The sequence below is a fragment of the Leopardus geoffroyi genome, chromosome A2, assembly GCF_018350155.1.
Source record: "Leopardus geoffroyi isolate Oge1 chromosome A2, O.geoffroyi_Oge1_pat1.0, whole genome shotgun sequence".
Lineage (NCBI taxonomy): Eukaryota > Metazoa > Chordata > Mammalia > Carnivora > Felidae > Leopardus > Leopardus geoffroyi.
In genome coordinates this window covers 153,970,858-153,985,253 of record NC_059331.1, presented here as the reverse complement: position 1 = coordinate 153,985,253, position 14,396 = coordinate 153,970,858, and the positions used below count along the sequence as shown (strand labels likewise).

Here is a 14,396-nt window from a genome sequence, read left to right as displayed (position 1 = left end):
AAAAGTCTTGGTTCCTAATAATATAATTACTACTTGCTTTCTCCTACAATACATACTAGTATCCAAATAAGGATACCAGTATTATTAGTAACAATCTAATTACTGAGAACAGGTTAGGATTTCCATTTATCCCGCAAGGGATGTAGAGTTAAATTACCATGTCTTAAAGTCATTTGGAAAAGATTTCATTAAGTTGATAGTGATCTTTCTTTGTTTTATTTTTCTTTTGATTTTTACAGTTAAGAATCCTTTGAGCTAAATACATAAAGGGGGAGGGGATTGACAAACAGAAGTGCTCCTGGGTTTCCAGCAGAATGAAATGAAAATGTTGCATAGAAAGCACACTATAAACCACAAGATCTATGGGAATGTAAAGCTCTGCCTACTGTGATTATTGCTCTGTGGCAAAGGCCATCTTCACTCCCAGTTAGAGGATGCTATTGTCCAAGTTGTTCAGAGCTCCCCTGGCCCCTGACTCAAGGTTGATTACTAGCCACTGGGGCCCAATAGTCTCCTTTGGCCATTTGACCTCTCCATGTCTCAGGCTTCTCATTTGGGGAGAAGTTAGAATACCTACCTCATAGATTTTCTGTGTATATTAAAGGCAAATGTGTACTCTATTACATATTTTTCTTCTTCCCTCTCCTGCTTCCATCAGGGAAGCTGTGTGGGAAATTTAGACCATTTAGAACATGGCAACCAAACAGACAGAGCCGGTCACCGTCATTAGCCTCCAGAAGCTGAGCCTGGAGACCCCAGAGCCACAGCCAAAAGGTAAGAGGATCACGGAAGTCTCATATCCTGAAGCTGCTGCTTAATCCCCCCCCCCCCCCCCCCCCCCGTATTTACTAATTTTTATAAAAACGGGCTGGTTTCTCAATATCTTCCTCCTCATTATTAGTGGCAATCCTCCACATACATTCTCTTTTCACAGAGGCTATTTCTCTGACTCTGCCCTTCCTTGTTAGAGTCAAAGACATTCACCGTGGAAGACGCCGTGGAGACCATTGGATTTGGACGATTCCACATTGCTTTGTTTCTGATCATGGGCAGCACTGGGGTAAGTGCTCCTTGGAGATCATTTGAGTCTCCAAAGCTAATACATTATTGGACACATAGAATCTTCACTGACCTCCAGGTCTGGAGTGTCCATTCAGGGAAGGGAGTGATGGGGAACAGGAATCCTGGGAGGTGGTTAATTCAAAAATAATTTTCATTCTTTTGGTTTGGTCATGAGCAAATAAATTTCTGTGTCTTTATGTTCTGGGAATTCAATATTCATTTTTTTTTAAATGTTTATTTTTGAGAGAGAGAGGGAGAGAGAGAGAGAGCATGAGCAGGGGAGAGGCAGAGAGAGAGAGAGGGAGACACGGGACGGAAGCAGGCTCCAGGCTCTGAGCTGTCTGCACAGAGCCTGATGCGGGGCCCGAACCCACAAACTGTGAGATCATGACCTGAGCCGAAGTCAGACGCTCAACCGACTGAGCCACTCAGGCGCCCCTTTTCAGTATTCACTTTTATTTATTTATTTATTTTAAATGTTTATTTATTTTGAGAGAGAGCGGGTGTGTTTGTACTTGTGCGTGCGTGCGTGTGTGCAAGCGCCAGGTGGGGAGGAGCAGAGAGAGAGGGAGAGAGAGAGAGAATCCCAAGTAGGCTCTGTGCTGTCAGCCCAGAGCTGGGCTCAAACTCACGAATCATGAGATCATGACCCGAGCCAAAACCAAAAGTGGGATGCTTAACTGACTGAGCCACCCAGGTGCCCCTCAATATTCATTTTTTTTTAAATGCTTTAAATCGCTTCCTTCACTGCGAAGAGAGGAGAAAACTAATATCATTCTAAGGAAAATTAGACACATGGTCCTCACATATTTTGTGCATAAGAATCCCATGGGACACCTGTTGTAATTACAGATTTCCAGAACCTTTAAGCGGCACTAATGCAGGTTTGCTATTTACCGTCAGCTGTTATGAGGAAAGAAGAGAGACGTCTCAGCCCCAGGGCTTTTGCTGACAGTGAAACCACTACAGACAAAGCTACTACTCCTTTTTTTGTAGGTGCAGTGAGAATATGTCAGGAATATGATAATGACACTGAGACAGAATGGAAAATCTGAGGGAGGTGGTTCACATGACAGTGGCTTAAGGTGGGAGATAACGATAGCCAAGAGACCAGTGAATAAATAATAGCCCTAACCCTCACTCTCTGCTAAGTGGTTTGAGAAAAACGTGGCACTTGACACATTCTGAGGCATCACTCCAAAGCCCCACACTCCCAGGAGGCAGCTAGGTAAGGAAGGAGAGAAAGGCAAGACATGTCCTGGCCCTACTTTTATGATAACCAACAATACAATTTAGAGCATGTCTTCATCTATAAAGTAATATCTCACCTAGGCTCCAGAATGTTAAGATTCCATATTTCAAGGCATGAATGGGTATGAATGGCCAGGGTTTTATCCTAACTCTCCTCTACTTTCAACCAGAATATTTCTACTTCTGTTTTTCATATTTGGTTTCCAGTATGGTTTCACTACACGGTCCTCTTGGCTTAAACACTGCTAAACTCTCTGCATCTTTTACCTTCAAATATGGCAAGAACCCTGTCTTTTCTTCCATAGCAGCAAGTGAAAAGGATATGCAGAATGTTTTTACCTTCCCAAATCAAACCATCTGTACAAAGAGACTGCATTTTTATTGGTTATTATTTGTATTGGAAGGATGGTACTTGGGGGGATGGTGCCTGGGTGGCTCAGTCAGTTAAGCATCCGACCCTTGATTTTGGCTTCAGTCATGATCTCATGGATTGTGAGTTCGAGCCCTGTGTCAGGCTTTGGGCTGACAGTGCAGAGCCTGCTTGGGATTCTCTCTCTCCCTCTCTCTCTCTGCCCTCCTCTGCTCATTCTTTCTCTCAAAGTAAAAATAAACTTAAAAAAAAAAAAGAAAGATGGGGGCACCTGGGTGGCTCAGTTGGTTGAGCATCCATCTTCGGCTCGGGTCTCATCTCACGGTTTGTGAGTTCTAGCCCCACGTGGGGCTCCTTGCTGACAACTCAGAGCCTAGAGCCCACTTCGGATTCATATCTCCCTCTCTCTCTGTCCCTCCCCGACTCACACTCTGTATGTGTCTCTCTCTCTCCCTCAGAAAATAAATAAACATTTAAAACACGAAAGATGATGCTATTGTACTCCCTTCCCGAAGGATAGTTACCACCTCTATATAACTAATCCCTGATGTCCAGATCCAGATCCACATCTGTGGAGATTGTATGTCTATTGCCTATTTATACTTGATGTTGTTGTGAAATAGCTTCTGGTTTTCTTTAAGTGTTTTGTAAGTTGCTTCAGTTCTTCCCAACGCATCAAGATAGGAAGGGCTGTTTACCAGGTCTCTTCCTCCCTCCTTCCCCCCTCCCCCCCCTCACACACACACACACACACACACACACACACACACACACACACACAGAGAACTGTTTAATTGGGTGTTGTAACCAAATCCCTCCCCTGTTTTTAGGATGGGGCTGCTTTGGATGGATCTTCTCATCAGAATAGGTGTGCTGACAACGACGGGCATGGCTCCTCCGGGCCATGGTCTGTTAAAGTTCTTGGTTAGAGGCAGTGGGAGCAATAGTTGGGTTTCAGGGCCTCACATGACCAGGGTATATGTAATAGCATCACAGCAGCAGCACAGCCTCAGTCTGTGACCAGGCTTCCTGCATCCCAGTGTCCTCTGAGGTCTTCTAAGATCTTCTTTTTCTTTTCTTTTTTTTTAATGTTTATTTATTTTTGAGAGAGAGACAGAGCACAAGTGGGAAGGGGCAGAGAGAGAGGGAGACAGAGAACTGGAAGCAGGCTCCAGATTCTGAGCTGTCAGCACAGTTCCAGACATGGGACTTGAACCCATGGACTGTGAGATCATGACCTGAGCCGAAGTCGGATGCACTACTGACGGGGACACCCAGGAGCCTTTAGATCTTCTTATGCAGTGCTGCTCCTTCATGCCCCCTTCCATAGGTTCTTGCTGGTCCCTCTCCCTTAAGCCTCCTGTGTCAGAGTGATGCAGAGCTTTATCCCTTATTGACTTACTTTCTCCTAAGACCATTTAGAAGGGTAGAGTCCTGATTAATATTGACCCAACTGCTCTATATTACTGAGAGATGTATAATAAGTCAAACATCCGTCAGAGGTTGTCATGCCATCTATTATTTATTATACTTTTTGGGCTAAGACATACCCACTATCTGAACTCTAAGCATGACTGTAATACTCTCCAAGAAGAGACAAGCCTTTACAATACCTTTCCAATTCCCATGTAATAGCTAACACCGTTATACTTCGTTCATCCCAGACCTTCACGTTATAAATATGCAAATAGATCATAATGCATAATCCACATTACTATCAACTCTTCCCTAGCATCTGCTTCTTCCTTTCCCTGGGAGATAAGCTCACTCCATAACGGATTGCAAGAAATGAACAAAGGATGATACCCAAACTTCCTATTGAAAGAAATATTTAGTAGCACAGCATACCCTAAGTCTGCTGAATAGACACTCTTTCCTGATGATGAGCTCATTGTTCTGTACGTGCTGCTTTACTCTCTTCTAGTTTTCATGAAGCCTGCCTTCTATCTCAGCTTCTTGAGTTCAGAGACTAGTTCACAAATCCATCTCAAAGGCTATGCCCTGAGACTTTCACAGTCATGAGTGTGAAGCAGCAAAGCTAGGTTGATGTAGATGCTAGTGATTAGCTAGATTCTCCCACTGGCTAAATGGCTGCCCCCTCCCCACCCCAACACCCTCATAGTGCTGCCATGCAAATGCATAGATCAGCAACATCACAAAGAGATACGTGTCATAAATCTGTGGGAACCCTCTCAAATTGTTCAAATCATAGCTATTACATCCATGGAGGCCAGAGTTCTACTACACTTCTTTATCCAACTAGAAGGGCCGAGTGGGTTCACAATAGATGCTCCCTAAATGGGGGAAGGGGAAGGAGGAGGTTAGGATTAGAAGGACGGATGGACAGGTACACATGGGCAGAACTGATGAGAAACCAGACAGAATACTAAGAATGTAAGAATACTAAGACATGGAATTCTCTCTCCTTCTTTAAGGTTGCCGAGGCCATGGAGATCATGTTAATAGCGGTCGTGTCTCCTGTCATCCGCTGTGAATGGCAGCTGGAGAATTGGCAGGTGGCATTAGTGACCACGGTGAGTGCCTGCTTTGAATGAACCAACTGAGAACCTAGGATTTCTGTTTGCCTTCCCCCATCCTACAGGGCTGAGAACCAGAGGCTCCTTCCCTGCTTGGTGTGTTGGCTTCCAAAGCTCATGGGTTGTCAGGGTCAAACTACCATTTTAGGTCTTTCTCTGTTTTTTTTTTCTCTCTTTTTCTGTAGGGAGCACAACCTTGAACTACTTATTTTCTAGCCTCTAGCAAGAGGTTAGACAAGACAAATGCAAATCAGAGAGAGTAGCCCTTAAGTCATGGATTAGTTATGGTTTGAGTCAGACTGCAAATTAGTTGAACTGTAGTCACTTAGGCAATCATCAGATCACCCTCACTGCAGTGAACTGTATTATGCATTCAACTTTCCTCAAAGATGATTATGAATAGCCTTATGAATTGCACCCCAAGGTTTGCTACAGAGGGAATTAAGGATATTATATATCATTCTTTCAAAAGGAATTTATTAAGTGCCAGTTGATTGCCAGCAGGCTGTGTGCAGGCATGAGTGTTGGAGGGAGTGCAGGCAGTTCCATGTTGCTTGAATAGAAAGTCAGGAAGAGAGCGCAGTATGAGACAAGGCTGCAGAGACAGGTGGGGACCAGAAGCATCTTGGAGTCTGTGCATGGACTCCATTCTGGAGACTACTGTGGGCTCCTGTGCCCCAACTTGCATCAGCATGTGCAAATTCTCCAAGCAAAAAATAGTTGGCCTATATGATAGTTTTTCAAATTACTGTTTTATGTAACAGGAATCAATTTTACCCAAACACATCATTGACTTCATAGTTGTCATGTGTTTCTCATTAAATGGATATTAAAGTATACTTCCCATCATGCGCAGCTCTGGTAAATATATTTCTTTTTTTTAATCTTGAAAGAGGTTCTTCATGCTTAAAAATGTTGGAGGCCACACTGTGGATGACAGCCATTCAGGGGCTTTAAGGAGGGACATACAGGGTCAGCTTTCCAAAAGCTCTGAGGAGATAAGGTTGGACGATAGATAAGTTAGTGGTGGTAAAGCAGCAGAGTGAGTGGAGGTGAGGAAGCATGTTCTGGAAGTATTTGAGAGGTCACATCAGCCAAGGAGGCAAAAGAAACACAAGGTGAGAAGTGGAGAATTGACTTACTTGGGTATTGAAGCTGGTTTTCATGAAGGCAGGACTTAAGAGAGAACTCTGATGAGCCAGGTGCTGACATTCTCACTGAAATGGGAGTGTCAAGGGCAGGTGGCGGGTGATGGGTACGGGATACAGAGTCACATGGCAGAGTTCTTGAAAGAGGGTAAGGCTCTGTAAGAGAGTAAGAGTTACGGCCTGAAATTGGCCATGGAGAATGCTGGAAGTTATCCCCATCCCCCTCGCCTTCTGCGGGTTATGGGCAGAGAGCAGCCTTCGCTGCAGAAGACTTCTGGGGAAGGACTATCCCCTCCTCACACTTGGGAATTCTTGACCTGGGAATTCTCGTCTGTGTTGGGAACCAGGAACCTCCTTCTCACCTCAGGGACTGATCTGAGTTCTCTCAGATGACATATAATGTCCACCCAGTTGTGTTTCTGTCTTTGTCATGGAGGCCTCAGTCCCAGCAGCACATGTACAGATGTGCTTATTTTCTTACATCCATTTCCCTCTTTAAAGTTCCTTTTTAAATTTTGTTGCACTTGTTCCTTTTTTTTTTTTTTTTTTTTTTTTTTGAAGTTCTAGTACTTTGGGGGCATGTGGGTGGCTCAGTTGGTTGAACATCTGGCTCTTGGTTTCAGCTCAGTTCTGATCTCAGGATTTGGGTGATCAAGCCCTGCGTCAGGCTCTGTGCTGCCATTGAGGAGCCTGCTTAGAATTCTCTCTCTCCCTCTCTCTCTCTCTGCGCCCCCCACCCCCAATTACATGCTCTGTCTCTCTCAAAATAAATAAACTTAAAAAAATTTCTAGTACTTTTTTAGTCTGGAAAACCTCCAAAAGCATGGAGGTTAAAGAATACCCTACTAAAGAATGAATGGGTCAACCAGGCGATTAGAGAAGAAATTAAAAAATATATGGAAACAAATGAAAATGAAAATACAACAATCCAAATGCTTTGGGATGCAGTGAAGGCAGTTCTGAGAGGAAACTACATTGCAATCCAGGCCTATCTCAAGAAACAAGAAAAATTCCAAATACAAAATCTAACAGCACACCTACAGAAACTAGAAGCAGAACAGCAAAGACATCCCAAACCCAGAATGAGAGAAATAATAAAGATCAGAGCAGAAATAAACAATCTAGGATCTAGAAAAAAAAACAAAACAAAAACAGTAGAGCAGATCAATGAAACCATGAGTTGGCTTTTTGAAAAAATAAATAAAATTGATAAACCTCTAGCTAGTCTTCTCAAAAAGAAAAGGGAGATGACCCAAATAGGTCAAATCATGAATGAAAATGGAATTATTATAACCAATACCACAGAAATACAAGCAGTTATCAGGGAATATGATGGAAAATTATATGCCAACAAACTGGAAAACCTGGAAGAAATGGACAAATTCCTAAGCACCACACACTTCCAAAACTCAAACAGGAAGAAATAGAAAATGTGAACAGACCCATACGTAGTGAAGAAATTGAATCAGTTATCAAAAATCCCCCAACAAATAAGAGTCCAGGACCAGATGGCTTCCCTGGAGAATTCTACCAGACATTTAAAGCAGAGATAATACCTATCCTTCTCAAGCTGTTCCAAAAAATAGAAAGGGAAGGAAAACTTCCAGGCTCATTCTATGAAGCCAGCATTACTTTGATTCCCAAACCAGACAGAGACTCAGCAAAAAAAGAGAACAACAGGCCAATATCCATGATGAATATGGATGCAAAACTTCTCAACAAGATACGAGCAAACCAAATTCAACAGCATATAAAAAGAATTATTCATTATGATCAAGTGGGATTCATTCCTGGGCTGCAGGGCTAGTTCAACATTCACAAATCAATCAATGTGATACATCACATTAATAAAAGAAAAGAAAAGAACCATATGATCCTGTCAATCAATGCAGAAAAAGCATTTGACAAAATTCAGCATTCTTTCCTAATAAAAACCCTCGAGAAAGTTGGGATAGAAGGAACATACTTAAACATCGTAAAAGCCATTTATGAAAAGCCCACAGCTAATATCATCATCAATGGGGAAAAACTGAGAGCTTTCCCCCTGAGATCAGAAACACTACAGGGATGTCCACTCTCACCGCTATTGTTTAACATAGTGTTGGAAGTTCTAGCATCAGCAATCAGACAACAAAAGGAAATCAAAGACATCAAAATTGGCAAAGATGAAGTCAAGCTTTCACTTTTTGCAGATGACATGATATTATACATGGAAAACCCGATAGACTCCACCAAAAGTCTGCTAGACCTGATACATGAATTCAGCAAAGTTGCAGGATACAAAATCAATGTACAGAAATCCGTTGCATTCTATACACTAGTAATGAAGCAACAGAAAGACAAATAAAGAAACTGATCCCATTCTCAATTGCACCAAGAAGCATAAAATACCTAGGAATAAACCTAGCCAAAGATGTAAAAGATCTGTATGCTGAAAACTATAGAAAGCTTATGAAGGAAATTGAAGAAGATACAAAGAAATGGAAAAACATTCCGTGCTCATGGATTGGAAGAATAAATATTGTTAAAATGTCAATACCACCCAAAGCAATCTACACATTCAATGCAATCCCAATCAAAATTGCACCAGCATTCTTCTCGAAGCTCAAAGAAGCAATCCTAAAACTTGTATGGAACCACGAAAGTCTCCGAATAGCCAAAGTAATATTGGAGAAGAAAACCGAAGCGGGAGGCATCACAATCCCAGACTTTAGCCTCTACTACAAAGCTGTAATCACCAAGACAGCATGGTATTGGCACAAAAACAGACACATAGATCAATGGAATAGCATAGAGACTCCAGAAGTGGACCCACAAAAGTATGGCCAACTAATCTTTGACAAAGCAGGAAAGAATATCCAATGGAAAAAAGACAGTCTCTTTAACAAATGGTGATGGGAGAACTGGACAGCAACATGAAGAAGGTTGAAACTAGACCACTTTCTCACACCATTCGCAAAAATAAGCTCAAAATGGATGAAGGACCTGAATGTGAGACAGGAAACCATCAAGAGTCTAGAGGAGAAAGCAGGAAAAAACCTCTCTGACCTCAGCTGTAGCAATTTCTTGCTTGACACATCCCCAAAGGCAAGGGAATTAAAAGCAGTTTCCTACTTGGCACATCCCCAATAGTTCATTGGGACCTCATGAACATAAAAATTTTCTGCACTGCAAAGGAAACAATCAGCAAAACTAAAAGGCAACCGAAGGAATGGGAAGAGATATTTGCAAATGACATATCGGACAAAGGGCTAGTATCTAAAATCTGTAAAGAACTCACCAAACTCCACACCCAAAAAACAAATAATCCATGAAGAAATGGGCAGAAGACATGAATAGACACTTCTCTAAAGAAGACATCCAGATGGCCAACAGGCACTTGAAAAGATGCTCAACGTCACTCCTCATCAGGGAAATACAAATCAAAAACACACTGAGATACCACCTCACGCCAGTCAGAGTGGCTAAAATGAACAAATCAGGAGACTATAGATGCTGGCGAGGATGTGGAGAAAGGGGAACCTTCTTGCACTGCTGGTGAGAACGCAAACTGGTGCAGCTGCTCTGGAAAACAGTGTGGAGGTTCCTCAAAAAATTAAAAATAGACTTACCCTATGACCCAGCAGTAGCACTGCTAGGAATTTCCCCAAGGGATACAGGAATACTGATGCATAGAGGCACTTGCACCCCAATATTTATAGCAGCACTTTCAACAATAGCCAAATTATGGAAAGAGCCTAAATGTCCATCAACTGATGAATGCATAAAGAAACTGTGGTTTATATACACAATGGAATACTAGTTGGCAATGAGAAAGAATGAAATATGGCCTTTTGTAGCAACGTGGATGGAACTGGTGACTATTATGCTAAGTGAAATAAGTCAGGCAGAGAACGACAGATACCATATGTTTTCACTCTTATGTGGATCCTGAGAAACTTAACAGAAGACCGGGGGGAGATGAAGGGGGGGAAAAGTAACAGAGAGGGAAGGAGGCAAACCATAAGAGACTCTTAAATACTGAGAATAAACTGAGGGCTGATGGGGAGTGGGAGAGAGGGGAAGGTGGGTGATGGGCATTGAGGAGGGCCCCTGCTGGGAGGAGCACTGGGTGTTATATGGAAACCAATTTGACAAATTGTGTATATATATATATATATATATATATATATATATATATATATATATAATTTTCTATTACATTTTTTAAAGTTTATTTATTTATTTTGAGAGAGAGAGAGAGCGAGAGCGAGCGAGAGAGTACCAGCAGGGAAGGGGCAGAGAGAGAGGGAGAGAGACAGAATCCCAAGCAGTTTCCACGAACCGTGAGATCATGACCTGAGCTGAAGTCAAGAGTCAACCACTTAACTGACTGAGCCACCCAGGCACCCCTGAGGTTCTACTACTTTTAGAAAAGGGAAGGGGTATAAATAAAAATAGCTGAAGACCTCACCTGGGCTTGTAATTAAGCAACTCAGCCATTTTTCATTTTCTTCTATGTACAAAAGTTAGTTGCAATTTTGAGAGCATTGCTTGTCGATCCTGGACCCGTAGAGTGACTGTTGTAAGGTTTCGTGTAATGATAGCTGCACCACGCCCCAGCTGGTTTCGTGGCCACACATGTTTTGATTCCCGAGGATGCTGGGAGGTCCAGCTGCGGTGTTTGCGTCTGTCACCTCATGAAACTTTATTACATGGTTCGCTTTTGACACTTACAACTGACATTTCACCGGTTGGGTTTATGTTGTTCCCAGTGGCATCTAAGGAGGCTCCCTAACATCAGCTGTAACACGACTTCCTTGTTAGGTGGGTCCCCTCTCCAAGAACTGTCCTCTAGGGAATTCAAGTCACCCCTGATGAGACCATTTCTTGCTCAGAGTTCCTGGCCGACTACCATTCTTTACTGTCTGTCATCCTGGCTGTGAGTCCCATCCACCGTGGGCAACTGTGCTCTGGGCTCACTGACCACAGCCTTGCTTACAAGGAGGGGCCCAGACTGATTCAGCCCAGTGGCCACATGTTCACCATCTCCTAGGCTTCCCTTTCCCCAACCCCAACACCACCTTCTGGTCAGCCTGGCCCGAGAGGTTAATTGTAAAACCTTGAGGAAGGTGGATGAATTATGGTTCCTCGTGTTTTGTGACTGAAGAAACAAAACTTCATGGGGTGTGTGAAACAGAAATAGAAGAGTCATTTCTATGCTAGAAATAAGGGCCTGCAGAAAAGGCAGACCCCTTGGAAGAGAGGGGGGAGAGGCAGGGAGAAAGAGAGAGAGTTTTGTGTCTTTAAGCCTCTGTGTGCTCTTCCAACAGGATCAGCATTCACAAGCTTTGGGGTTCACACAGGCTTTGAGTCAAGGTTTGTGCTCCAGATACGCTTAATAATAAACAACTCAGCCTTAGGAAAGTCATTTCTTTACCCTGAATGGAAAGAAAACAGGAAAGAAAAAAAAAAAGACAACTGCCACTGATGGGAGAGAACAGAGGAAACTTTAAATTTAATCTTATTTGACTCTTTCCTTCACCTTTATTAAATAGTTAATTAAATTTAATCTGGTTGCAACTTAGATGCAACATAACACCTCAATGAACAAAAATGTTTTAAATCCAAAGAGCCACTTTCCTCTCTGCCCTGAGTGGTTTGTGTATGACTTCCTTTTATTCAAGTCTGGTCAAGTCTTCTTCCTTCTTGGAGGGAGTTTGATAACTCCATGATAGAAACTGCTTAATTTCAGGGATACCCAAATTTTGAGATTCACCAACTGATATGATTTTTTTTTGTAGTTTTCACACCCAGCACAGAGCCCAATGCAGGACTTGAACTCAGGATCTGAGATCAGGACCTGAGCCGAGATCAAGAGTTGATGCTTAACTGACTAAGCCACCAGGCACCCCACTGACATGATTTTTTTCTTAAATTTGCAAAAAATTATTTTTTTTTTATTTTTGAGAGAGAGGGGGAGGCAGAGAGAGGGAGGGAGAGAATCCCAAATAGGCTCCACACTGTCAGCACGGAGCCTGATGTGGGGCTTGAACTCATGAACTATGAGATCATGACCTGAGCTGAAATCAAGAGTCAGATACTTAACCAACTGAGCCACCCATGTGCCCCTGATATAATTATTTTTTAACTGGTATAATTTTTTTTTTAACTGAGTGGCTGACATAGGGTTGACATTAATACACACACACACGCACATATACACACACACACATATTTGATAATTGATAATTAAGGTCATTAGACAATGAGAAAGAGGTAAAAAATCTTGCTATCAGCTATCATCTTTCAAAAAAAAAGTGCACATTGGGGTGCCTGGGTGGCTCAGTTGGTTGAGTGTCCGACTTCAGCTCAGGTCATGATCTCACAGTCCATGAGTTTGAGCCCCGTGTCAGGCTCTGTGCTGACTTCTCAGAGCCTGGAGCCTGTTTCAGATTCTGTGTCTCCTACTCTCTCTGCCCCTCCCATGCTCATGCTCTATCTCTCTCTGTCTCTCAATAATAAATAAACGTTAAGAAAAAAAAAAAATTTAAAAGAAAAAGTGCACATTAATACCAACAATCAGAAAGAAAATATTCCAGAATAAAAAGTCTTGGCATTTAGAAAGCACTGACTTCTTCCCTCCCCTCCCCGCCGCTTCTATCCTGGAAAGTACAGTGCACAGAGGAAAAACATGGCTTTGTGTTCAAGAATAGATATGGGTTGTTGTTTTCTTTTTTAATATAGTTCCCAGTGGAAGAAATGTGTTTGAGTCTTCCTTAAGATGAGTAGGGAAGGCAGAAAGAAAGAAAGCAAAGCAGGCAGAGAGAAACAGCTCTCTTATTGAAAAAGTCTTAGAAATGCAAGCTAACACCTTTCCTTTGATTACCCTAGAGGCAATCAGTCCGAGATCTTACTAGGAAGGAAAGCTAGCAAAGCCTGGAACTGCTTGAAAGAAGAAAAATAAGTAGCCTAAAGGCACAGACATCAGATCACAGCTCAGGCTGAGTTAAAATGCTGGTAATCATATCTAGCTTCTTGAATTTTATCAGTGTAGGACAAGCCATTGTGAGAGCAAGTGAGGAAAAGAAATAGATTTGTATTAGTTTTGAAGAGTGTTTCTAAATGATTCTTTTGGTGTTTGTTTAAAGTTTCTGTTTACCTGTGAGAACACAAAGGAAAATTGCTTCTAGAAGTCTCAACTTACGTGTGGAATAAGGCAGGTCATGAATGACTAGAGTTTGTTTTTTTTTTTTTTAATTCTTAAAATGGAAATTCACGATGATACATCTGAGTAGAATGAGGCCAGTGCCATCATCTTGGATCAGAGGGGAAGCAGTGACCTGTTCCTTCGACTCCTGTTTCCACCTGGAGGCAGTGTCTCCAGGTGTGGGGTGAGCCAAGGGGAGACGTCAGTCACACATTCTTCACTTTCCTTCACCTTCACACGTGCCCAGTCGACTTTTCGTTAAAATGGAGGCATGGGAAACGGAGTAAGCTGCATATTAGCCTGCCCACAGGATAATTTTTTCTCACTCCACCTCCAGATGGTGTTTTTTGGCTACATGGTATTCAGCATCCTCTTTGGCCTTCTGGCTGACAGATATGGCCGCTGGAAGGTAGGTTGGCCTTGAAGAAGGATTTGTAATTCTCTTTTATGTTTTCCTTTGTGATGATGCCACCACTGCTTCTCTCTCTCTTTTTTAAAAAAATATTTATTTTGGGAAAGAGAGAGAGTGTGTGTGTGTGTGTGGGGGGGGGCGGTGGGACAGAGAGAGAGGGAGAGAGAATCCCAAGCTCAAACTCACAAACTGTGAAATCATGATCTGAGCTGAAACCAAGAGTTGGATGCTTTCCTGACTGAACCACCCAGGCGCCCCTGATCATTTTCATTCCAGAAATCTAGCCTGTTTGGATCACCAGAGAACCACAGAGATTTATGCACAGACATTGTCACGGTTAATTGTAATAGTGAGAAAACCTCAGCATTAAACTATAGGGGACGGGTTTATGCATTGTATTATATATTCTAGTCCTTCTTTCCATTGG

General features: G+C 42.4%; 1 protein-coding gene across 1 annotated transcript in view; it reads left to right on the top strand.

Moving 5' to 3' along the window:
* Positions 1–553: 553 nt before the first annotated feature.
* Positions 554–14,396, top strand: part of SVOPL (SVOP like) — a 68,168-nt gene continuing 54,325 nt past the window's right edge. The window contains exons 1-4 of the mRNA XM_045495812.1: positions 554–774; positions 969–1,060; positions 5,119–5,217; positions 13,895–13,966. Coding sequence (XP_045351768.1) covers positions 693–774; positions 969–1,060; positions 5,119–5,217; positions 13,895–13,966 — 345 coding nt within the window. The 5' untranslated portion in view covers positions 554–692. The remainder of the gene's footprint in view (positions 775–968; positions 1,061–5,118; positions 5,218–13,894; positions 13,967–14,396) is intronic.